Source organism: Rana temporaria, chromosome 1, assembly GCF_905171775.1.
Source record: "Rana temporaria chromosome 1, aRanTem1.1, whole genome shotgun sequence".
In the NCBI taxonomy this organism is placed as follows: domain Eukaryota; kingdom Metazoa; phylum Chordata; class Amphibia; order Anura; family Ranidae; genus Rana; species Rana temporaria.
Genome location: NC_053489.1, coordinates 620,302,341 through 620,328,014, shown reverse-complemented (window position 1 = coordinate 620,328,014; position 25,674 = coordinate 620,302,341). Strand labels below are relative to the sequence as shown.

Sequence of the window (25,674 nt, the reverse complement as noted above, 5' to 3'; positions counted from 1 at the left end):
GATATTCATAGTTCAACTAAAGAATCAAGGGTGTATTTATAAAAAAAAAAAAAAAAAAAAAAAGCATAGCTGTTCATCCTCTGAAACTGCATGTACATGTGTTCTGTGCAAATATTGGCAAAAACAAATGTTATTAGGATATTTTCTCTTTAGGTCAAATGTTCTTCATATTGGATAAAGTGAGGTGGGGAAATACTGCATTATGGCCACTAGATGAAGCTGACTATCATAGTAAAAAAGTATTCATTTTCTATGATCATCAGCGCCATCTAGTGACCATAATGTAGTATTTTACTGATTCACTCTGTTCTATATGAATAAAAATAAAGGCCTAGATTCACGTACGGCCGCTCTACGTTGCTCGGGCGTAGTGTATCGTATTTACGCTACGCCGCCGCAACTTAGAGAGGCAAGTGCTGTATTCACAAAGCACTTGCGTCTTAAGTTACGGCGGCGTAGCGTAAATGGGCCGGCGTAAGCCCGCGTAATTCAAAGTAGGCTGGTAGGGGGCGTGTTGTATTTAAATGAGGCTTGACCCCATGTAGATGCATGGCCGAACGAACGCGCGCATGCTCAGTATCACGTCGTATTTATGCCCAAAGATACTTCGGCTCAATGCCTGTGACGTGAACGTAATTTACGCACAGCCCTATTCGCGTACGACTTACGCAAACAACGTAAAAAGATACGCTTGTTCCGACGTCCATACTTTGCATGGGCTGCGCCACCTAGAGACATGCTTTATCTTTACGCCGGCGTATGTCTTACCTAAACGGCGTAACTAATTGCGACAGGCGTACGTACGTTTGTGAATCGGCGTATCTTTCTCATTTACATATTCGACGCGAAAATCAAGGAAGCGCCACCTAGCGGCCAGCGTAATTATTGCAACCCAAGATACGACGGCGTAGGAGACTTACGCCGCTCGTATCTTGGCCAAATCTATGCGTAACTGATTCTCTGAATCAGGCGCATAGATACGACGGCGGCCATTCGGACTTACGACGGCGTATCTGGAGATACGCCGTCGTAAGTCTTTGTGAATCTGGGCCACATTGTTCTGGAGGGAAAAAAAATAGCCTTTATAATTTGCCCGTTTCCCACAAAACAAATGTACATGCAGTTTCTTAGGACAAATAGCATATATTTTTTTATAAGTACACCCCACCAATAAATGTAATTATACATGATTCCGTTTTTACAAGATGCAAGCTATTTACTTCATCAGCAGCCAGCAGTGACCCACATCCTCAGGTGTTTATCTCTTATGAACATTACTTATGTTAAAAGGTATTAAAACACACTCAGTTTTAAAATATCCAGCAGAAAAATCACTCCATTACCTGATTTATTTACCAGTGGCAGCATAATTACCTCATTTTCCAGACAGCTAATTTACATGCAGACACGGTGCAGCTGCACTAATAAATGCTCTTCGAAATGCAGGAGTGACTTATTTACATGGCACAGCTGCAGCGGCAGCGTCCTTTTATCTGAACATATCTCTGGTGGCAGAACCATCATATTGGCTTAAAGAGCTAGATTTGTGATTTTACTTATATTCTCCCCACTCCTATCCTCACTTTTTTCTTAAAGTGATATTAAACCCCCCAATTTTTTTTAACCATATTGTAGAGAAGGCTGTGCCCAGGATATGTGTTTTCTTTACCGCCTGTTTGGCTGTGTGGGCGAGTACCAGACCAGGGGGTGCAGGGCTGTCACTGTACATTGGGCGGGTCACTTTTTACCAGACTAATTTCTGCTTCCCTCAAAATGTTGCGCCCAGGGGCGACCGCACCAGCTAACCCCCCTAGGCTACACCACTGGGGAACAATGCAGCTCAACCACTAGGTTTTACTGCCCTTCAAGAGCTAATGTGAACAAGCACTTTGGCTTTTTTTTTCTTTCACCTGGTGATCCTGTTAGTAAGTCTGTTTTTTTTTTCAATTTCCTTTAACAGACCAAGCTGTCTAGCAAAAATGATAATTTGACATTAGAGGGTTGAAACAGTTCACCACTGACAGGGGTGCTTACAATGTTCGGCTTTTATCCATTTATGTAAAATCTTTATGCAGAAAAGAATAAATAGAGAAAGTGGTTTCTGTAGCTGCTTAAAATGTTAGCTGGAGTTCAAGAACATCTACAGTATCTCACAAAAGTGAGTACACCCCTCACATTTTTGTAAATATTTTATTATATCTTTTCATGTGACAGCACTGAAGAAATGACACTGCTACAATATAAAAGTAGTGAGTGTACAGATTGTATAACAGTGTACATTTGCTGTCCCTTCAAAATAACTCAAAATAACTCAACACACAGCTATTAATGTCTAAATTGCTGGCAACAAAAGTGAGTACACTTCTAAGTGAAAATGTCCACATTGGGCCCAAAGTGTCAATATTTTGTGTGGCCACCATTATTTTTCAGCACTGCCCTAACCCTCATGGGCATGGAGTTCACCACTGGAGTCCTCTTCCACTCCTTCACAATGACATTACGGAGCTGGTGGATGTTAGAGACCTTGTGCTCCCCCACCTTCCATTTAAGGATGCCCCACAGATGCTCAATAGAGTTTATGTCTGGAGACATGCTTGGCCAGTCCATCGCCTTTACCCTCAGCTTCTTTAGCAAGGCAGTGGTCATCTTGGAGGTGTGTTTTGGGTCGTTATCATGTTGGAATACTGCCCTGCGGCCCAGTCTCTGAAGGGAGGGGATCATGCTCTGCTTCAGTATGTCACAGTACATGTTGGCATTCATGGTTCCCTCAATGATCTGTAGCTCCCCAGTCCCGGGAGCACTCATGCAGCCCCAGACCATGACATTCCCACCACCATGCTTGACTGTAGGCAAGACACATTTGTCTTTGTACTCCTCACCTGGTTGTCGCCACACACGTTTGACACATACGTTTATCTGGGTCATTGGATAGAAGAAGATCCTGGACTGCCGCACTCCTTAAAACGATGTCTTTATTGTACAAATAAAATCCAAAAAACAACCAAAGCGATGCAGTCAAAATGAAGTGAACAACAGGAAAAAGGTGGCCGACATGTTTCATAAGCTACGACTAAGCATCACATGATGTGAAACATGTCGGCCACCTTTTTCTTGTTGTTCACTTCATTTTGACTGCATGGCTTTGGTTGTTGTTTGGATTTTATTTGTACAATAAAGTAATAGTTTTAAGGAGTGCGGCAGTCCAGGATCTTCTTCTATCCAATGCACCTGTGCATAGCCAGCACCTTTTTGGTTTAGTGGGACGGAAGCAAAGCCAAGTGATCAACAGTTTTTAGAGCGGTATCATCTCTCAAGTTTATCTTGGTCTAATCAGACCACAGGACATGGTTTCAGTAATCCATGTCCTTAGTCTGCTTGTCTTCTGCAAATGGTTGTGGTCTTTCTTGTTTATCATCTTTAGAAGAGGCTTCCTTCTGGGACGACAGCCATGCAGACCAATTTGATACAGTGTGCAGCGTATGGTCTGAGCACTGACAGGCTGACCCCCACCCTTCAACCTCTGCAAAAATGCTGGCAACACTTATACGTCTATTTCCCAAAGACAACGTCTGGATATGACGCTGGGCACGTGCAAACTTAACTTCTTTGGTCGACAGTGGCGAGGCCTGTTCTGAGTGTCACCTGTCCTGTTAAACCGCTGTATGGTCTTGGCCATCATGCTGCAGCTAAGTTTCAGAGTCTTGACAATCTTCTTATAGCCTAGGCCATCTTTATGTAGAGCAACAATTATTTTTTTCAGATCCTCAGAGAGTTTCATGAGGTGTCATGTTGATCTTCCAGTGACCAGTATAAGAGAGTGAGAGTGAGAACACCAAATCTCACACCTGAGACCTTGTAACACTAACAAGTCACATGACTTCAGGGAGGGAAAAAGGCTAATTGGAGCCCAATTTGGAGCCCAATTTGGACATTTTCACTTAGGGGTGTACTCACTTTTCTTGCCAGCGGTTTAGACATTAATGGCGTTGAGTTATTTTGAGGGGACAGCAAATTTACACTGTTATACAAGCTGTACACTCACTACTTTACATTGTAGCAAAGTGTAATTTCTTCGGTGTTGTCACATAAAAAGATATAATAAAATATTTACAAAAATGTGAGGGGGTGTACTTACTTTTGTGAGATATTGAGTTTGACTCCCCTCCTTTAAAGCATTCACATATAAGAATATTAAATCAAATAATAATTAGAATGCCTTAATGGCCATATCAGACTCAGGCCTCGTACACACGACCGAACATGTCCGCTGAAACTGGTCCGTGGACATGTTCGGTCGTGTGTAGGGCCGACCGGACAATTTTCCGACCTAGCGGACAGGTTTCCAGCGGACAAAAGTTTCTTAGCATGCTAAGAAACTTGTCCGCTGAAAGCCTGTCCGTCGGACATGTCCGCTGGCCCGAGAACCCGTGCATGGCGTCGAAGTGATTCGACGCATGCGTGGAAGCATTGAACTTCCGGGTTTGCGGACGTGGCGGCATCAACGTCACCGCCACGTCACTGCGCTGTCTGTCCGCGGGGATTTTGGTCTGATGGTGTGTACAACCATCAGACCAAAATCTCCGAGCGGACATGTCCGATGAAAACGGTCCGCAGACCGTTTTCATCGGACTTGTTCGCTCGTCTGTACAAGGCCTAAGAAGCACAGGGTCTCCAGAGCCATCTAGCTTCAAAGTTATTTTTGTAGGTAGCAAGTACAGTTAGATAAAATGAATGTATACAATACATAGTTTGGGAGCATCATTATACCGGAATAATAAAGAGACAGAAATTGCCACTCCAGGCAGGTCTTGTTGGATGCAAATCTTCTTCTCAGGAACTGGGGGTGCTAGCAATGCACATGGCAAATAAGAACAAAAGATGAGCAGGACAGCCGGACTCCAATCCAATGAGTAAACACTGAAGTTATGGTGTGAAACGCGTCAGCTGTCCTAGATTTCGTTGCTGTGACTTGTAGTGCCTGTTTCCAGTTTTTTACATTAAAGTTACATTGGATTGGAGTGCGGCTGTCCCGATCATCTTTTGTTCTTATTACAGGAATTATGGCAGGGCAACTCTTGTGGGGTCTTGCTTTTCTTGTTGGATGCTTTATTTTTCTATGGGGAATGTATCAAGAGGAGCTGCAACACAACTCCCAGTAGGACAGGAATAGAGCTAGGAAATATGGCAAGGAGATCTTGCTATTGGAGTATCCCAAGAAATATAAACAGTAAGGAGCTAATTTGCCTATAATGGAAATATCGATTTTGAAAATATTGACTCTTTGATTTGCACAATTGTACCGTTGTGCTTAAAAATAGCATATTTAATGTGTAATGAGAACGGCGGTTCTTTTGAGTGGCCGTCTGTATACACGGCTTTGCAAGGCAAGCTTGCCAGGAATCCCGTCAGGAAAACCAACGTTTTTTTTTCCTGGCGGGATTCCCGGCCGTGTGTACAGGGCTTTAGGTAAGGTGTTCAATATTGCCATAAACAGCTTGTTACTTTACAGATTAGGTTAGGAAATACAGTAAGGATAATGGATTAATTGGAATGTTTAGCTTTTTTCGCTATTTTATATCAAATCTTTATTTCACACTGACGTCACAGAACACTGCAGGATTTCTAAAGAGAGAAAGCAGCATTTTTTTTTGCTGCAGGGGAGAAGAGTGATCCCTCAATAATTGCTTTCATGTCACTCATAGGCTCCCAAAGTCCAACCGTTGTCAGTGCTCCCCTCCTCTTCCCTGCAGCTGCCAATCACTGACACAGAGGATCATGTGACCAGACCAGAAAATAGGTAAGTATACATTGTAGAGAAAAGGGAAAGATCAGCTGCTCACTAATTATTAAATACTGTACCTTAATATTAATCTAGTACAGTATCCCATTATTTGCAGACTCACCAATCTGGTGCGGTCTCAGTTAGCCAAATTCGATAGTACAAAAATAAAGGGAAAAAGGACCCCCAAAGAAGCCACGGGTGGACCAAGCCACTTAAGAAATGGTATCATTTTATTAGGTAGAAAAACTTTTTTTTTTAATTATTTTACATATATAAAACACTAGATACCCATCGCCAACACCCAATGAATAAAATTTGTGAGACAACGTTGTCTATACTAAAAATCGGCTACGTCATGTAAAGTGCATGCATGCATATTCCTATAGCAGGGTCACCAACTGGTGATAAATCCAAATCCAGTTGGTTACACTGCAAACTAAGGGGCAGATCCACAGAGCAAATACGCCGGAGTATCTTCTGATACGCCGGCGTACTTTCAAATTTCCCGCGTCGTATCTTTAGTTTGAATCCTCAAACCAAGATACGACGGCATCTGGGTTCGATCCGACATGCGTACGGCTTCGTATGCCTTCGGATCTTAGATGCAATACTTCGGCGTCCGCTGGGTGGCGTTCTCGTCGTTTTCCGTGTCGGGTATGCAAATTAGCGATTTACGACGATCCACGAACGTACGCGCGGCCGACACATTCTCTTACGTCATCTCTAGTCGGCTTTTTCCGGCGTATAGTTAAAGCTGGTATTTTGCGGCGTATAGATAGACTTGCCATGTTAAGTATGGCCGTCGTTCCCGTGTCGAAATTTGAATTTTTTTTTTTTTTGCGTAAGTCGTCCGTGAATAGGGATGGACGGAACTCATGTCTAAGTTAAAAAAATTACGTCCTAGCTACGTCATTTAGCGCAATGCACGGTGGGAAATTTCGAGATGACGCATGCGCAGTTCATTCGGCACGGGGACATGCTTCATTTAAATGAAACCCGCCCCCTAATCGCCGATTTGAATTCCACCGCCAGAAATACACTACGCCGCCGTAACTTACGGCGCGAAATCTCTGAGGATTCGAAAGAACGCCAGGTAAGGTACAGCGGCGTAGCGTATCTCTGATACGCTGCGCGGATCCAATTCTATGTGGATCTACCCCTAATAGTTCAGCCAAGTATGGCTAAGCAAGTCCCCCACTGGGGAATAAACAGGAATAATTGTAGGGGTTGCTGTGCACTTGGGCTCATTAGTAATTAATGCAGTTGACAATACTTAGACAGCACATTCAGACGATATAGGGTCATATACCCAGATAGTTGTCATTTCAAAAAAGTCAAGTATGTCAGTCACAGTTGAGGCCTGATATTTATAAGGCAAAAGCAGGATAGCAGCAGAGCTTAGAAAAGCAGGTTCAAGTATACATACAGTAAAACCTTGGTTTGAGAGTAACTTGGTTTGAGAGCGTTTTGCAAGACAAGCAACATTTTTTTATAAATTTTGCCTTGATATACAAGCGATGTCTTGATATAAGAGTAGCGTCATGTCACAACTGAGTATACAAAAGAAGAGAGGAGCCTCTAATGCCGCGTACAGACGGTCGTTTTTTGTGATGAAAAAAAAACGTTGTTTTTGAAAACGTCATTTAAAATGACCGTGTGTGGGAAAAACGTCGTTTTATGTCTTCTGAAAAACAACAAAAAAAAATTCAAACATGCTTGAATTTTTTGTGTCGTTTTTCAAAACGTTGTTTTTTGTGTCAATTAAAATGATAGTGTGTGGGCAAAACGATGTTTAAAACAACGTTTTTAAACCCGCGCATGCTCAGAACCAAGTTATGAAGCTAGCTTCAATGGAAAAGAGTGCTGAACGTAACCGCGCTTTGCTAGAGCATTTTGAAAAAACGATGGTGTGTAGGCAACATCGTTTTTGAAAATGACGTTTCAAAAACGTTGTTTTATTTCATGATTTAAAACGTCGTTTTTTTTTCATCACAAAAAACGACCGTCTGTACGTGGCATCAGTGTAGCAATATGGTTACATTTAATGGAGGTACAACATTTAGCAACTTATTGCTACACTTAGAGGCGCCTCTCTTCTCTTTTATACCCTGTAAAAAAAAATGCTTTGGATTACAAGCATGTTTCTGGAACGAACTATGCTCGCAAACCAAGATTTTACTGTATCTTTTTAAACAGGTTAGGCAGCATAGGTAGCAGGAGGGGGCATCTGTTAGTATTAGGCTGGAATTCTACTTTAAATGTTAGGATTTAATTAGGGTCAAGTGTTAGGATTAGGCTAGAATTTTGCCCCACTGTTCATTTTTTAGAAAGGTTTTGCCTTTATGATTTCTGTGCTGAAAAGTAATGTATGAAGGATGCAGTGAGAAGATACTTATTTTATGTTAAGGGGTACACTGATTGGCATATTTTATGTTCAGCTTTTTGTTTTTTTTTGCTATATGTACATAACTTTTTGTTGAGTAACAATTTCTAATACATTTGTGTATGGTCCATAGAATCCACAAGACAGGATTTTTTGGAGGTTCTGTTCCTGGCGCTAATTACATAAAAGCAGATTTAACCCAATACCTAAAAAAAATTATATAAACTTTAACATGTTAATATGATATTAAAAATATATTTTCAGTGTTTTTGAAGACCAACTGCAGGCAAATAAAAAATTGCTTGCTTATGTCTACAATAAAAGGAGATTTACTTACCCAATCCTCCGAAACTCCCTTCAGCTAGACTGGTTCCTGCAGCATCTGCATCCCCACACTAAACTGGTTTAAGGTCCTTGTGACAGACTGCCTGGCACCCTGTATGGGTGCTTTCGCCAAGATAAAGCTTCTTCCACTCTGAAACCAGAAACCAGATTTTATAGCCGAGCATTGGACCCATAGAACTAGGCGACACTAGCTTAGGTGCAAACTGAAACTGACTTTATTGTAAATTCACACAGAAAATATATACAATGCAAAAAATAAGGTAAGAGCTTCATTACATTATCCTAAACAATACAAACTGTAAACAGTAATATCAGTACATTTATTAAACAGCTAACATAAACAATATTATAATTAAACAGTAAGATAATTAACATAAACATCTAAAATCCCACAATAGTTTGGTAATGAGGTGAAGTGGACACAATACTAGCAGAAAAAATAAGCGACTCAACAATGGGAATTCACACCCAGGAGGCACACAATGGGGAATTATACCATGACAGTACCACCTTAATAAACAGATTATATCAGGAGAGCCCAGCATCAGGTTGTTTTGAGCTGATTATATTAACATCTATTCTAAGTCGTGGTGGGTGGGGTGAAGCAGTAATTTCTGGTTTGGACACAGAGGCCCTAAATCTGTATCCAGGTCCTAGGTTCCCAGGGTCTGTGTGTTTCGGGGAGAGATGGACCCGACTCTGAAGCAAAACCACTCCAAGAGTCCCCCAGGCACACACCTCCCAAGAATAAAGCCCCCTTGAAAGCCAGGGCCCATAGTCTGTAGGCAGGAGGCTACACTGCAGTCCCCTCCGAAAGCCCCTATCCTGGTTAGGTGTGTCACAGTCAGCCAGCTTTACTGGCTTTTGATGACAGCTACAAGTGGCCATTTCCAAAACATTATGCAAACTACTACTGTCATCAGCAGGAAACCCATATAGCCATTGCTGGAGTGCATGTAGTCTGGAATGACTGCAAAGAGTCTGTAGGAGATCAGCAGCATTGACATGCAAGACAATGGTGAAAACAAGTTTTTTATTTTGCCACTTGCCGACCGCTGCACAAACATTTACGTCAGCAGAATGGCACGGATAGGCAATTGGGCGTACATGTACGTCCTTTTAAATTTGCCGCGACCCTGCCGCAAGCTCTGTGATCGTGCCCGCGGGACATCTCCCCATTCTTCCTATTGACAGGTCACTGATCGTTTGCTCCCTCTCATCGGGAGCAGCGATCAGTGACGTGTCACTTGTAGCCACGCCCCCTGACAGTTAGAACACTCCCTAGGACACACTTAGCCCCTTCCTAGCCCCCTAGTGGTTAACCCCTTCACTGCCAGTTACATTTACACAGTAATCAGTGCATTTTTATAGCACTGATCGCTGTATAAATGTGAATGGTCCCAAAATAGCGCCAAAAGTGTCCGATGTGTCCACCATAATGTCGCAGTCACGATAAAAAAAAAATCGCTGATCGCCGCCATTACTAATAAAAAAAATATTAATAAAAATGCCATAAAACTATCCCCTATTTTGTAGAAGCTATAACTTTTGTGCAAACCAATCAATAAACGCTGATTGTGTTTTTTTTTTTACAAAAAATATGTAGAAGAATATGCATCGGCCTAAACTGAGGACAATTTTTTTTTTTTATATATGATTTGAGGGATATTTATTTCAAAATTGTCGCTCTATTTTTGTTTATAGCGCAAAAACTAAAAACCGCAGAGGTGATCAAATACCACCAAAAGAAAGCTTTCTTTGTGGGAAAAAAAGGACGTCAATTTTGTTTGGGAGCCACGGCGCACGACCGCGCAATTGTCAGTTAAAGCGACGCAGTGCCGAATCGCAAAATGGGCTCTGGTCTTTGGCCAGCCAAATGGTCCGGGGCTGAAGTTGCCTATGACATTTCTTTAGAAACAAAATGCCATTTAGCTAGGATTTACGTTGACTTTCATTTTAAAACACTGAAGTGAGCAAATATTTTCTAAACAGATAAACGGGGAGCGCTGGAATCTTTGTTCTCTGCAAAATGGTCATTTTCACAGGCAGCCAGTGTAATTTTCCACTTCAACTGCTGCCCTAACTCAAAGCTGCAGAGTCAGGCCTAACTGGCTGCTAAGTGTAACAATGAATCACTCATGTGACGGGCCACAAATATGGTGCAATGTGCACGCCATAATCTGATTAAAACAACCTTGCATTATTAGGAGAGAAATAGATCTTCTTTCTTGTGTTTTGTAATCAAGGTATATGCTACAATTGCTTATTTCATTCATCTTTTTGACAGGTCTGAGGAGAAAAAAGCAAAATCTCAGTTTGGAAAAGCTGCTGTAGCAAAAGACGATCGTGTCACTGAGCTGCAGAAAAAATTGGAGGAGAAAATTACCGAGCGCAAGAGACAGGCCGAGGCCTTGAAGCTAAACCCCCAGCGGAACATTGCCAAATCGTCTAAGGTAAATAAATGTACGGAGCCGGAGTGGATGAAACACTCGGCAATTATAGGTATTGGAGTTACACTGCATTCCCAGTTGCTACAAAAACAAAGGTCTGGTACTAATCTATAAAAGGAATGTGTGTGAAAATCTTCTGCTAATTATATGTGTAGACTGTTGCGCTTCAATCACTCCTTGGATACAAGGAGATAATGGAAAAAATTAGAAAATGTAAAAGGTTACTGTAACGGTATGGCCCGTGGGACTCAGAAGGGTGTGGGGTACTACTGTTTCAGCTTTACCAATGACTCTTGTGTCTAGGGTCATCCTATGTCCACTAGGGACATAGGATGACTGAGAAATTATATCTTGAATTACATGAGATGGGCAGTAATGATAATTCACAATGTATTGCAGGATATCTTGAAATATTACAGGTGGTTCATTTTGAACCCAACAGGTCAATATTAGAGTGATTTATTCAATGTGGGGACACATACTGTTAAGGTGTTAATTAAGTCTGGCTCCTAAGATATTTCATTGTGTGATGCTAATTAACACTGTATTGTGTGAAAGTTCTATTGATGATAATATGTGTTGTGAGTTAGCACACTCTAAAGGTCAGACGTCTGACTTATGTTTACTAAAGGAATGTGTATTGTGTAGCAGGTGAGAATAGCTTATCGTGGAGTCAGAATGTCTGTCTAAGATGTGGATTGAGCGGGACTCGTAACTACCCATTGTATGATGTTGTGGGCGGAGTGTGTCATTGTCCCTTTGATTACTGCAGCATGCTTTTTGGTTGCTAACTGTATAAAAAGCCTGAGTTTTACCATTAAAAGGTCTATTCGTTTGGAACCAGAGAACAGAGCTGTGTGTCTCGTTTTCTGGGGGAAATCCATATGGATCCTGTCTGCTGGATTGTGGAGTGTCAATAAGCTGTCGTGGGTTGGTGGAATGGAATATCGTAACGGCGTGAACCCTTGACCGTTACAGTTACGCAGTCTCATAAACAAAGAAAAAACCCAGTGTACCAACCAGTAATAAATAGAGTTCAATAAATAAGTGTCCGTGTGTATCAAAAATTATTCCATAAGTATTCCACCATGTAGATGTGCTATCCACCGTTCCCAGTGATAATAAAGTATAACAATCCAAATGAAAATGAAATTGGCCTCCTACCAACTTCTATGCCTGGCCACATCCTCATCTACCTCCAAGATGGATAGATGGATCTGACAGCTCCAGGCTCAGCGTCCCAACACCTCTCACTCTGGAGAGGTGTGTGTAAGACCTCAAATCCCTCCCTTGCCTTTAAAAGCATTCAAAACGCCATGTTTGGCTGTTTTGAATACTGTAATTTTTTTTTTATTTGGCGCCTTTAAGTCTTCTGTAAACCGGAAGTGATGCCATGACACTGCTTCTGGGTTACTAGATCCGAGACCTGATCAAAGCCGGTCTCTGGCCAGCCTGATCACTCGGGCCTCCCGGTGGGATGGGACAGCCTGGGCGAGCTGCGGACGTCCCCTCCCACTGCTTGGGATAAGCCAAGCTTCCGAGCGGCTTCTCGCCAAGAAAGCCAACCGGCGGCTCTATAAAACGGCTGCAGGCATCTCCCTGGTACAGGTCGGCATGAAGGGGTTAAAATGTCCACACGTCGGGTGCACGTGAATTCATCACTGATGGGACGGACATTTAGCGGTGGCTGGCCAGGTGTGGCCCATGGGCCGTAGGTTACCGACCCCTGACCTACACGGTTTAAAGGTCAGGGGTCTTGCATCACCAGAAGAGGTCTCTCTGTCATAGGAATAGGATAGCAAGGATGACCAGAGTCCTGTATCAACATGATATGAGCTTGTAGGTCATTTCTTGGTACTTGTAACTGGTTGAGGTTTTGTGAGCGAAAAATAGAATTATATTGGTAATTGTGGTACTCGGGTTGCTTTTCCGTTTGGCTGGATATGTGGGATCTTTCTGAGAATGTACTTCATCCAGTATTTGATAAAATATGAAGAGTCTTTCTCAAGGCACCTTTACCTTGGCAGAGCTCCTCAAATGGAGTAAGTTTCCTTTGAAAGAGGGACAGTGTGGGCATGTGGAATCACTAACAATGACAACATTTTCTTTCTTCTGTTTCCAAATGGGGAGTTTTCAACCCCTTGGATGCGCCCTTTTAACATATGTGCCTCGCCCCTGGTCCATCCTCCCATAGAGTCTTAACTGCTTACAAGCTTCTGATCCAGCCATCTGATTCTTTTGTGCCCCGTTTCTGCCTAAATGGGAACAAGATATTGGAGCTCTGCCAAGGTGCCTTGAGAAAGACTTCATATTTTACTGATACTCAAAGAGAGTTGTTTTGTCTCACTTATGTACAATTTCTATGCAACCCTAACTAAATTGGACTGCATGTACCAGGATGATATGTCAATTATGGGTGGATAGCTTAGACTTAACTTAAAGCGGTTCTCCACCCTAAAGTTTTGACACCTTTCAGGGGGGAGGGGGGTGCAGATACCTGTCTAAAGACAGGTATTTGCACCCACTTCCGGCCCGGCATTCACGGGCAAAAGACGGGCATTGCGTCACATCCCGTCGCCCCCCCCGTTGTGTGCTGGGAACACTCGGCTCCCAGCACACAGCGGGAGCCAATCGGCGGGCGCAGCGCGACTCGCGCATGCGCCGTAGGGAACCAGGCAGTGAAGCTGCAGAGCTTCACTTCCTGGTTCCCTCAGCGTGGATGGAGGGGGGAGCAGCAGGGTGACGAGCGATCGCTCGTGCTCTGCTGCGGACGGCGCTGGACTCCAGGACAGGTAAGTGTCCTTATATTAAAAGTCAGCAGCTGCAGTATTTGTAGCTGCTGGCTTTTAATATTTTTTTGGGGTGGAACATCCGCTTTAAGATTTGAAAAAAATGTCCTATTGAGCCCCTCCCAGATAATATTATATTTTTCACCTCTTTCAGAACTCATTTGAAGAGAAGCACTGGAAGGAGCTTGAAGAGAGTCGAGAACGCCAGGCTCAGCTTTTCCAACATGGTGCCGTTTCACGGGAAACTGCAAACAGAATAGCTGCTTATCAAGCTGCAAGAAGCGGCGTGTCACCTGCCTGCTTACTTCAGTCATAATATATTTATGTTTAAGGGACTTGGCAACTGACACTGAACCGAAATACATAGTGCAAAAAAAATATATATATAAGTAAACCAAGAAAATTGGGAAACTATAAAAAGTTGTGTAAAATATGTCAACAAAATACTGGTCTATGTGCTCATTGGAGAGTCATGGAATGCCTCACTAAATATACCCTCTATAATTGAATTTAAAAGTTATGTACTTTAGCCTGTAAGACAGAGACTTATCAAGTTTAGAAGGAAGTCAGCAGTGGTAGGATACATGTTTTTCTTAGTAAGCGACCTTGTGGCCCCTGCAATAGCAATGGTGAACTGCGGACCTCTCCATGGTATTCATAAACTCCCATTCTGCTGCAGGTAGGAAAAGGTCCTGTATGAAATTTGAGGTGCGCCACTTTGACTCTCTATCCATCTATAAACAATTCGGTCCCTAAGAGAGACGCTGGCAGGAATAAAACAATAGAGTTCTAGCCTATTCCTACTCTATTTAAAAAAAAAAGAGTTGGTTGGAATTGAGCTTTATACTAAACTAGTATCTATAATACAAGGGTTGAATAAACAGTAATGCATCAACAGTTTATAAAACTCATGACTAGGAATATTTTACTTAATTAAAGCGGGGGTTCACCCGAAAAAAATGTTTTAACATTAGATTGAGGCTAATTGTGGGAAGCACAATTGGCTGTTTTTTTTTAAATCAATGCAGTACTTACCTTTTTAGAGATAGATGTTCTCCCCGGCTTCCGGGTATGATCTTCGGGACTGGGCGTTCCTATTTGATTGACAGGCTTCCGACCGTCACATACAGCGCGTCACGAGTTGCGACGGTCGGAAGCCTGTCAATCAAATAGGAACGCCCAGTCCCGCAGTCCATACCTGGAAGCGGCGGAGAACATCTATCTCTAAAAAGGTATGTACTGCATTGATTTAAAAAAAACACCCGATTGTGCTTCCCACAATTAGCCTCAATCTAATGTTAAAAATTAGTTTTTTGGGTGAACCCCCGCTTTAAATAATAATAGTCCTTCAAATATGTGCCATAGTTACCTACATTTCTTTTTCTGCATAAGCTCCATAGACACACAGAGCTTAGTTTGGCTCCGCCCTCTGATCACAGGATTTGACTGACAGCAGCAGGAGCCAATTGCTCCAACTGCTGTCCCATTCTCTTGTGAGAAAAGAAATACAGGGGAGAACTGCAGACGAGCACAGCACTTGATCGATAGAGGACATGATAGGTAAGTGTTTAGGGGGCACAGCCAGTGGCAAAATGTTTTTTTACCTTAATGCAGGGAATGCATTAGCGTGCTTCTAAAGGTTCAAGGTTTTTTACTTTCATGCATTTAATGCATGAAGGTAAAAAAAAACTTCTCTGTGCAGTAACCCCCCAATAATTACCTGAGCCCCATTGAGATCCAGCAATGTGCACGGGAGCTCTCTGGGGCTTTCCCTCCTCATTGACTGAGACAGCAGCAAGAGCCATTGGGATCAATCAAAGTAAGTGAGCCAATGAGGTGCAAGAGGGGACGGGGCAGAGCTGCGGCTCTATGTATGAATAGACACGCAGAACAGCAGCTCGGGGGTGAATCTGCTTGAGTGCCCCCATTGCAAGCTACTGTCTCTGGGGCACTTGGCAGGATGAAGGGACTAGGAGAGCTGGTGGGGGGACCCCAGAAGTGGAGGATCGGGGGCTGCTCTGTTTAAAACTGCTACACAGAGCAGGTAACTATAACATGTTTGATACATTTGTTTCTTTTCAATAATTGCCTTTAAAGGGGTTGTAAAGGTAGCTTTTTATTTTTAAATAACAAACATACCATACTTACACTCGATCCTCGTCTTCTGGGGTCCCTCGGCGGCTGTCTCGGCTCCTCCCCGCAACAGCTTACCCCCATTCTGGGAAGTGCTCTCCCAAGGGGGTTAGCTTGCGGGCGCGCTCCCGTGATACAGTCGGCGGCCATAGTCTGCGATCGGGAGCTTTCCGATCAAGTGACCGTCATGACAACCAATCACGGTGGTCACATGATCAGAAACGCCGCCCTGTCTCCCGGCATCCTAAACCTCTTAAAGGGCCGGGAGGCACCAGCTCCAAGGGGTTAAAGTAGGAAATCTTCACTTTTGAGTTCAGGTCTTTAACACATGACAAAGGTTTTCTAGGGCACTATCAATAACTAAAGAACAGCATAGAAGACAATACTTGGTTTGAGGCTGTCCTAAAACGTCCTTCTGAGTTCTCTGATTCATTTGTTTTCAAAACTGTAAAAACAGGGTTTACATCAAAAAAGAAAAACAGTCTGGAAAATGTAGAATGAAGCTTAAAACTCCATCTGCTGGCTCAAAATAAGAATGCAACATATGTAATAGTTTATATCAAGCCGAGTTAAAAGTGAGAAATATTTTTTTTTAATTATGATCTTTACCAAATAAGTAGAAAAACTCACTATACATCTACTTTGAAGCATTTTTCTATCTAGATATACTGTGTAATACATCAAAGATACAAATTGGAAAAAAGCTGACAGCCCATTTAAAAGAGACTTATAAAATAAACATCAAGCCAGGAACACAAATCTACAGCGCCTGACAAGTAAAGCTGCGGAAATCAGGCTTGTAATAGGGAGAAATGTATACAAAACGGTATTTCTAGCGACGAGAAATAAATTACTTTGCAATGCATGGTGGGATCCATATTGTTTTGTGCACTTGTGAGAATCAACAAGGCGTTAGTTAATTTAAAATCTCTGTGTAACAAATACAGTTAACGAGGCAGCAGATCTGAACTATTCGAGAGAATGAATGATGCTTCCTGCGAAAACAAGATGAGCCAATATAAGCCACAGCTCTGGCTATACTCTTACCCACACAAGTTTTAAACAAATAAACATGCTATTTGCAACCTTCAGTAGCCTACTGCGACCAATCAAAAATGATCTGTCACTTACCACTGAAATCTGAACTGAATATGTGTTATGACTTGCATCACTTTGTACATTATATGGCTAAAATGTGTGAATTCCTCACCATTACACCTACACTATATTACCAAAAGTATTGGGACACATGCCTTGATACGCACATGAACTTTAATGGCTTCCCAGTCTTAGTCCGTAGGGTTCAATATTGAGTTGGCCCACCCTTTGCAGCTATAACAGCTTCAACTCTTCTGGGAAGGCTGTCCACAAGGTTGCACAAAGCAAGGTTTATAAGGACATGGATGAGCAAGTCCCGGCCTCAACCCGATAGAACACCTTTGGGATGAATTAGAGCAGAGACTGCGAGCCAGGCCTTCTCATCCACATCAGTGCCTGACCTCACAAATGTGCTTCTGGAAGAATGGTCAAACATTCCCATAGACACACTCCTAAACCTTGTGGACAGGCTTCCTCAGACTTTTGTCCGAAGGGTGTTGGCCAGGAACTTGTCTTGCATACAAACGGCACATTATTGTCGGCCAACAAACACAAACGTAGTTACGTACTACGTTGTTTTTCAGCTCTTTGGCGCCACCATTTGGGCACCCTCTTGCTAATGTTGTGTTTGGTGAACATTGATTCCGAGCATGCGTGTTTGTACTTTTGACTTTTGTCTAACCGACTTGTGTACACCGTTTTTCACGGAAATTTTTTAAGCATGCCATCCAACATTTGTCTTTGGAAAATCCGACAAAAATTGTCCGATGGAGCATACAAACGGTCGGATTTTCCGCCAACAGCCTGTCATCACACAATTCCTGTCGGAAAATCCGGTTGTGTGTACGAGGCTTAGGACTGGGATGCCGTTAAAGTTCATTTGTGTGTAAAGCAGGTGTCCCAATACTTTTGGTACTATAGTGCATGCGGGCTTGTTTGGCATCTCATTCCCGTACCATGGACATTCATATGGATTTTCCCTCCATCTTCTCTTGTGACTATAACAGCCTCCACTCCCCTGGGTAAGGTTCCCATGGGATTTTGAAGAGTCTTTGGGAATTTGTGCTCATTCAGTCAAAAAAAGCATTAGTTCTGATGTTGGACAAGAATTAAGCTTGCAAACGGCATTACATTTCATCCCAAACTTGTTCAACAAGGTTTAAGTCAGGACTCTGTGCTGGCCAGTCAAGTTCTTCCACACCAAATTTATAAAACCATATCTTCATGGACCTGGGGCACAATCCTGCTGGAACAGAAAAGAGTTCCCCCAAAACAGTTGTCTAAATTGTCTTTGTGTATTGATGAGGACAAGAAGGCCTGGCTTGCATTCTCCGCTCTATATCATCCCAAAGGTGTACTTTCACACTGAGGCACCTTGCAGGCGTTACATCGCTAAAAATAGCACCTTCCAAGCGCTCTGAAAGAGCCTCTTCTTTCACTCCAGTGTAAACAGAAAAACAAACGAGGCGCCTCTAAGTGCAGAAGTATAAAACTTTTAATATCCCCTAAAGGGGTTAAAAACACTTACAAGATGGTGGATGAAACAGGCATGTAGCAGGTAAGTGCGTCCAGAAGATGTTCCAGTGGCAGGGCAGTCCCAGTGTGTGATGGTAAAGCTTCCAGGGAAGTCCACGAGATAACAGCCAACTTGTGCTGTGGATGTTCAGGGGACACAATAGTGCTGGAGCCTGGGGATGATGTCAGAGGAAGCAAGACAAAAACCAGCATGGAACACAAACAGGAAGTGGACACTATCATCCCCAGGCTCCAGCACTATTGTGTCCCCTGAACATCCACAGCACAAGTTGGCTGTTATCTCGTGGACTTCCCTGGAAGCTTTACCATCACAGACTGGGACTGCCCTGCCACTGGAACATCTTCTGGACGCACTTACCTGCTACATGCCTGTTTCATCCACCATCTTGTGAAGCCCTGTACACACGATCGGTCCAATGAAATCAGTCTGATGGACCATTTTCATTGGTTAACCGATGAAGCTGACTGATGATCAGTCGTGCCTACACACCACCAGTTAAAAAAACGATCGTGTCAGAACGCGGTGACATAAAACACAACGACATGCTGAAAAAAACGAAGTTCAATGCTTCCAAGCATGCGTCAACTTGATTCTGAGCATGTGTGGATTTTTAACCAATGGTTGTGCCTACTAACGATCGTTTTTTTTCTATCGGTTAGGAATCCATCGGTTAAATTTAAAACGAGTTGGCTTTTTTTTAACCGATGGATAAATAACCGATGGCGCCCACACACGATCGGTTTGGACCGACGAAAACGGTCCATCAGACCGTTCTCATTGGTTTGACCAATGTAAGAAAAAGAAAGAGTCTATTGCGCTACTGTGAGTAACCAGATAAAGTGAAAAAAGTGAGCATATATAAAATCCAAGGCTGCTATATCAAAAGTGTTCACAATACACAGCTACAAATGAAATAAAAAATGTGCAGACAACAATATGCAAACAGTGGTCACAACAAAAAATTGTGTTGAATAAGGATGTACATAACAAACAATACCATCAAAATGCTAAAGTGGAAAGTGTCCAAAAAAGCTAAAAATTACAAAGTGTCAGTGACTCCAATATACAATGGTGTATAAAGTGTAATGTTCATATAGAAAATTTCTGTGGCTGGGCGTTCTGATGATGGTGTTAAGTGAATGGAATCTTCTCATGAATAACTAATACTGATGGTGGCATCCATACACGGTCTCACAGTGCTCTTACCTTATAGGTACTATATGTAGGCATATAGTCTGGGTATCTGTGTCTCCAATAGTGTGGATCTCACTCCTTTCCGGTGGTGTTCCTTATGACTGCTGGTATTGGTTCTGCCTGCCTGTATGGGACCTAATAGGTGCTCATATGTCATAGGAGCAAGGGGTATAAAGGAGAAAGAACGGATGCCTCCAATGGTGAAGTACTGTATTTATCGCGGTATCACGCGCTCCCGCGTATACCGCGCACCCCTAAAGTTGCCCCCGAAATTCCTGTAAAAATAAATGTTATATGATTTCATTACTTACAGTTTTGGTGTCTTCCCAGCGTCCATCGTCCGGTCCGGCGTCCATCTGCGGCCTCGATGGTGTCCTCCCGGCTTCTCCAGCGCGCGCCTCAAGTCGAGTCCCCGCTTCCCGCGCTCAGTTCGAACGCCTCCGCCGACATATACCAAATGCAGTACACTCGGGTACATTCGGCAAGGCTCGGCGTCGCTCGCGTTCACGCTCTGTGACGTTTATGCGTGAGCACGAGCGAAGCCGAGCCTGGCCGAATGTACCCGAGTGTACTGCACTCGGTATATGTCGGCGCAGGATTTCAAACTGAGCGCGGGAAGTGGCTATCGGCGTATATCGTGCACCCACGATTTTCCCCTTATTTTAAGGGGAAATAGTGCGCGATATACGCCGATAAATACGATAACTACTGAAAAGGGGGTGCTTTAATAGGTAAAATAGTACTCTTACATCAATTTAAAATGTGAAAAATGCAAAACGATGTGACAGGACGCGGCGAGTGTACCTTACGTCTATCTGCTGGCCTCCGGCTTGTGCGTGGTTCCAACTTCACCATTGGAGGCATCCGTTCTTTCTCCTTTATACCCCTTGCTCCTATGACATATGCCTTTAAATTGTTTTGCTTTTCCTTAGATAAGGCCCATTCCAGAGATTTAGTATGAATATTTTATACATATTCATTACTGCTCTTTCAGCACACAGATTCTACCTACATATCAAACATTCGTATGAAGTCTATGGTCTGGTTTACTTTTGAGGCAAAAGGCCGCTGAAGCCATAAAAACCTATATGAGTTGATAAAACCTGAGAACGTAGGAAGTGTGCGCCCTAATACATGATGACAAGTATAAATGCTTTAATAAGACATTGGCTCTTCCCGGTAAATTTGTGCCATTATACATACTTATTAAATCTCAGATTTGCCTGATGTTGTTTCCCAGCTGCTCTATAATAAGCCTGCTTTAAGGAGATGTCACAAGTGTTCTCAGGGATAATTCCTCATTATTTGTGTGAGTTACAATCTGGAAACAGGTGTTCTGCCGCAGATTCCCGTTCTGATGCCTGTGGCAGGCACACATTAATCTGTAAACAATGTGTAATGGCTAAATTGCTTAATTTCCAGGTTGATAAATGGTGGCCACCCACAATAGCTTAGGCTGTATTTTATCGTGCACACAAGTCGAGTCCAGGATTTGTATAGACAATGCTGTGTACATTGAAGGGAAAACTGCAGACCAGGCACATAAAGATAAAGGGAAGAATCTCACCCGATTACTAACACTTACCTGAGAATACAGCTTCATATACAGTATAGTGTGATTTTGTCTATTGGGTAAGGCTGAAATTCAGGCTAGATTAGGGAATCTGCTATTTGCCAGAAAGGTTGGTGTGGCTAAAAACCAATACACATGATCAGAGAATCGTGCGGAAAAATAGCGCTTTCGAAACGATTTTACGATAATCTGATCGGTTGTACACAGCTTTCAAGCTCTCCGTGTCCCTGCATCTGCATAGTGTGACCAACTCTCATGGGAGCCGGTTTATACAGGTCTGGGACAGCTGCGGTTTGCATTAAAAAAGGGTCCTGTGCGTCTTTGGTTCTTATTCAGGTGTGAATTCAGGCAAAGAATGTGCAACTGAACCGGTGAACAGGGATGCAGCGAACCCCATGCTGGGAACCTGCAGCTGCATATGTGTGAACCTGGCCTAATGCACCTTAATCCACAGCTCAGAAGCTGTTAACCCCCAAAGTGCTGGAAGTTATGTAGCACAAAGAGGACATGGCAGCAAATTTTTCTACAAAATCCAGCAACCTGCACATGGTGGGACATATGGGCGTCCACAGGTAGGGGCAATTGCCCCCCCCCCCCAATCATCAAGAAGGTGTTGTAGTTGCCAGCTGCAGTGTCCGCCGTGGCCGCTACTGACTTTTTTTCTGAGTCAGCCGGTTGCTCGCTGTCCTGCCACATCTGATGTCCTTCCCTCACCCCCAGCCCGATCATTGGATGAGATGGCTCGGCCGTTCCGCTGCTCCTCTTCAGTGATCGCCTGCCTATGTACATGTTGTGTAGATCCAGCCGGCGTCGGGGGCCAGCCTACTCAATGCAGTCAGTGGTCGAGCCGCCGAGTGATACGCTGCCAGTGCCTTCTCATCATCACATCACAGGAAATTCTGACCTGAAGTGAGTGACATATACAGGGAGTGCAGAATTATTAGGCAAGTTGTATTTTTGAGGATTAATTTTATTATTGAACAACAACCATGTTCTCAATGAACCCAAAAAACTCATTAATATCAAAGCTGAATATTTTTGGAAGTAGTTTTTAGTTTGTTTTTAGTTTTAGCTATTTTAGGGGGATATCTGTGTGTGCAGGTGACTATTACTGTGCATAATTATTAGGCAACTTAACAAAAAAAAAATATATACCCATTTCAATTATTTATTTTTACCAGTGAAACCAATATAACGTCTCAACATTCACAAATATACATTTCTGACATACAAAAACAAATCAGTGACCAATATAGCCACCTTTCTTTGCAAGGACACTCAAAAGCCTGCCATCCATGGATTCTGTCAGTGTTTTGATCTGTTCACCATCAACATTGCGTGCAGCAGCAACCACAGCCTCCCAGACACTGTTCAGAGAGGTGTACTGTTTTCCCTCCTTGTAAATCTCACATTTGATGATGGACCACAGGTTCTCAATGGGGTTCAGATCAGGTGAACAAGGAGGCCATGTCATTAGTTTTTCTTCTTTTATACCCTTTCTTGCCAGCCACGCTGTGGAGTACTTGGACGCGTGTGATGGAGCATTGTCCTGCATGAAAATCATGTTTTTCTTGAAGAATGCAGACTTCTTCCTGTACCACTGCTTGAAGAAGGTGTCTTCCAGAAACTGGCAGTAGGACTGGGAGTTGAGCTTGACTCCATCCTCAACCCGAAAAGGCCCCACAAGCTCATCTTTGATGATACCAGCCCAAACCAGTACTCCACCTCCACCTTGCTGGCGTCTGAGTAGGACTGGAGCTCTCTGCCCTTTACCAATCCAGCCACGGGCCCATCCATCTGGCCCATCAAGACTCACTCTCATTTCATCAGTCCATAAAACCTTAGAAAAATCAGTCTTGAGATATTTCTTGGCCCAGTCTTGACGTTTCAGCTTGTGTGTCTTGTTCAGTGGTCGTCGTCTTTCAGCCTTTCTTACCTTGGCCATGTCTCTGAGTATTGCACACCTTGTGCTTTTGGGCACTCCAGTGATGTTGCAGCTCTGAAATATGGCCAAACTGGTGGCAAGTGGCATCTTCGCAGCTGCACGCTTGACTTTTCTCAGTTCATGGGCAGTTATTTTGCGCCTTGGTTTTTCCACACGCTTCTTGCGACCCTGTTGACTATTTTGAATGAAACGCTTGATTGTTCGATGATCACGCTCCAGAAGCTTTGCAATTTTAAGAGTGCTGCATCCCTCTGCAAGATATCTCACTATTTTTGACTTTTCTGAGCCTGTCAAGTCCTTCTTTTGACCCATTTTGCCAAAGGAAAGGAAGTTGACTAATAATTATGCACACCTGATATAGGGTGTTGATGTCATTAGACCACACACCTTCTCATTACAGAGATGCACATCACCTAATATGCTTAATTGGTAGTAGGCTTTCGAGCCTATACATCTTGGAGTAAGACAACATGCATAAAGAGGATGATGTGGTCAAAATACTCATTTGCCTAATAATTCTGCACTCCCTGTACAGTTGCAAGCAACAGAAGAAGAACCACAGGTAACCGCAGTTAAAAGGAACATTTTGAAAGTTGGACAGCTATTACTGAAAAAGATATGTCTGTGTATGTTAAGAGATAATTCATCTTCTTCACTTTGTTTTTATCAAGATCAAAATATGGCCAAAACAGATGTATATATACGTTGCAAAATAAAAAGATGTACATTCTCTGGGCTATATTTATATGGGCATGGTACGCCTGGCCTGAGTAATTTCCAATACAAAGTGAAGCTGAATTATCTTTTATATAACATATATCTTTCCACTGGAATGATATCTACATTATGGAATACTTTGAAAGGCTCATCCAAAAACATGCAGATTTTTGCTCTTACAACACTAACATTTTTCAGGTGGTGGACCCTCCCTTTTACAAACCAGTATAATAACATAATAAGGTTACATTTATATTTTATTTTTTTTAAAAGAGAAAAGCATTTAACAAAAAAATCAATACAATGCATTTGGATCACCTTAAAGCGGAGTTCCAGGCTTTTTTCAGTTTATTAAAATGTTAGCAGCTGCTGACTTTTAATAAACAGACACGTACCTGTCCCACGGTCCAGCGATGCGTGCGCCTGAAGCCTCGCTCTTCTCCCCCCTCATCTCTGCAGCGCCGTCGTTGGAACTGTGGGCACCTGGCCGTGACAGCTTGTGGCTTCAAGTCCAGGCGCGCACATCGCATGTGCAAATCGCACTGCGCTTTCCGAGTGGACAGGCAATCTTCTGGGACCTGTAACGTGTCCAGAAGAGTGGAGCTTCCGCTTTAAGCACGCCTTGCCCCCTTACATGCCATATTTGGCATGTCATTTTTTTTGAGGGGGGAGAGGGTGCCTACTTTTGAGAGGAACTTCCTGTCCCACTTCCTTGTTCCGCTTCTCGGCCGCCTAGGCGACTTCTTCCCCCAGTGCTCTGCGCCCCAAGCCCACCCTTTTTTTAAGCCAATTAGAGCTTCTAATTATGTGCTTCAAAAAGAAAAAAAAAACATTTTGAATCCATGCGCCTGCGCCCTGAATGTAGATTAGGGGCTGGGTGCATGGATTAGGGGGGCCACTGCTGGTCACACCTGAGAGTATTGTCATCTGAAGCTTGTAGTTTGAAAAAGCTTCTTTTGAGCTACAAGATTGTAACTTTTCATTGGGTAAAAATAAAAAAGGTTCAAACAAAATTGTTCAGAAACCCCTGCACAAAAAAAACAAAAAACATAAACAAAAAAGCCAAGAACGGTCAACTCAAGCGTGAATGCAGCCTTATGTCTCGTACACACGACCGTTTTTTCCAACGAGAAAACTGCCATTTTTAGATTGGTCGGGAAAACCGGTCCTGTGTATGCTCCACAGCAGTTTTTCCGACGAGAAAACTGCCCGCAAAAAAATTCGAACCGGCTCTATTTTTTCCCGTCAGTCTTTTTCTCGTCGCAAAAAACGCTCGTGTGTATGCTTTTCTGAGGGGAAAAAAACGTGCATGCTCAGAATCAAGCATGAGACGGGAGCGCTCGTTTTGGTAAAACTAGTGTTTGTAATGGAGATAGCACATTCGTCATGCTGTAACGGACTGAAAAGCACAAAGACTGAAAAGCGCGAATCGTCTCTTAAACTTTTACTAACACAAGGATTAGCAAAAGCAGCCCAAAGGGTGGCACCATTTGAATGGAACATCCCCTTTATAGTGCCGTTGTACGTGTTGTCGTATGTGTAGTACGTGTTAGACGTCACCGCGCTTTGGTCAATCGTTTTTTTGACTGAACGTATGTATGGAAGGCAGGCTTGAGAGGAATCACATCGGGAAAAACGTCGGGTTTTGGCATGTCAGGAAAACTGGTTGTGTGTACAGGGCATCAGCCAATGCCTATTTTCATGCTGCGTTATTTCTTGTTTCATTCA

At 43.0% G+C, this 25,674-nt stretch overlaps 1 protein-coding gene across 2 annotated transcripts in view; it reads left to right on the top strand.

The window, feature by feature from the left end:
- CFAP99 (cilia and flagella associated protein 99) overlaps positions 1 to 14,744 on the top strand; it is a 153,519-nt gene extending 138,775 nt beyond the window's left edge. For both annotated transcript variants that reach the window (XM_040335302.1, XM_040335303.1), the window contains 2 exons: positions 10,798 to 10,963; positions 13,904 to 14,744. In XM_040335302.1, the coding sequence (XP_040191236.1) occupies positions 10,798 to 10,963; positions 13,904 to 14,065 (328 nt within the window). In that variant the 3' untranslated portion in view covers positions 14,066 to 14,744. The remainder of the gene's footprint in view (positions 1 to 10,797; positions 10,964 to 13,903) is intronic.
- The last annotated feature ends 10,930 nt before the right edge of the window (positions 14,745 to 25,674 follow it).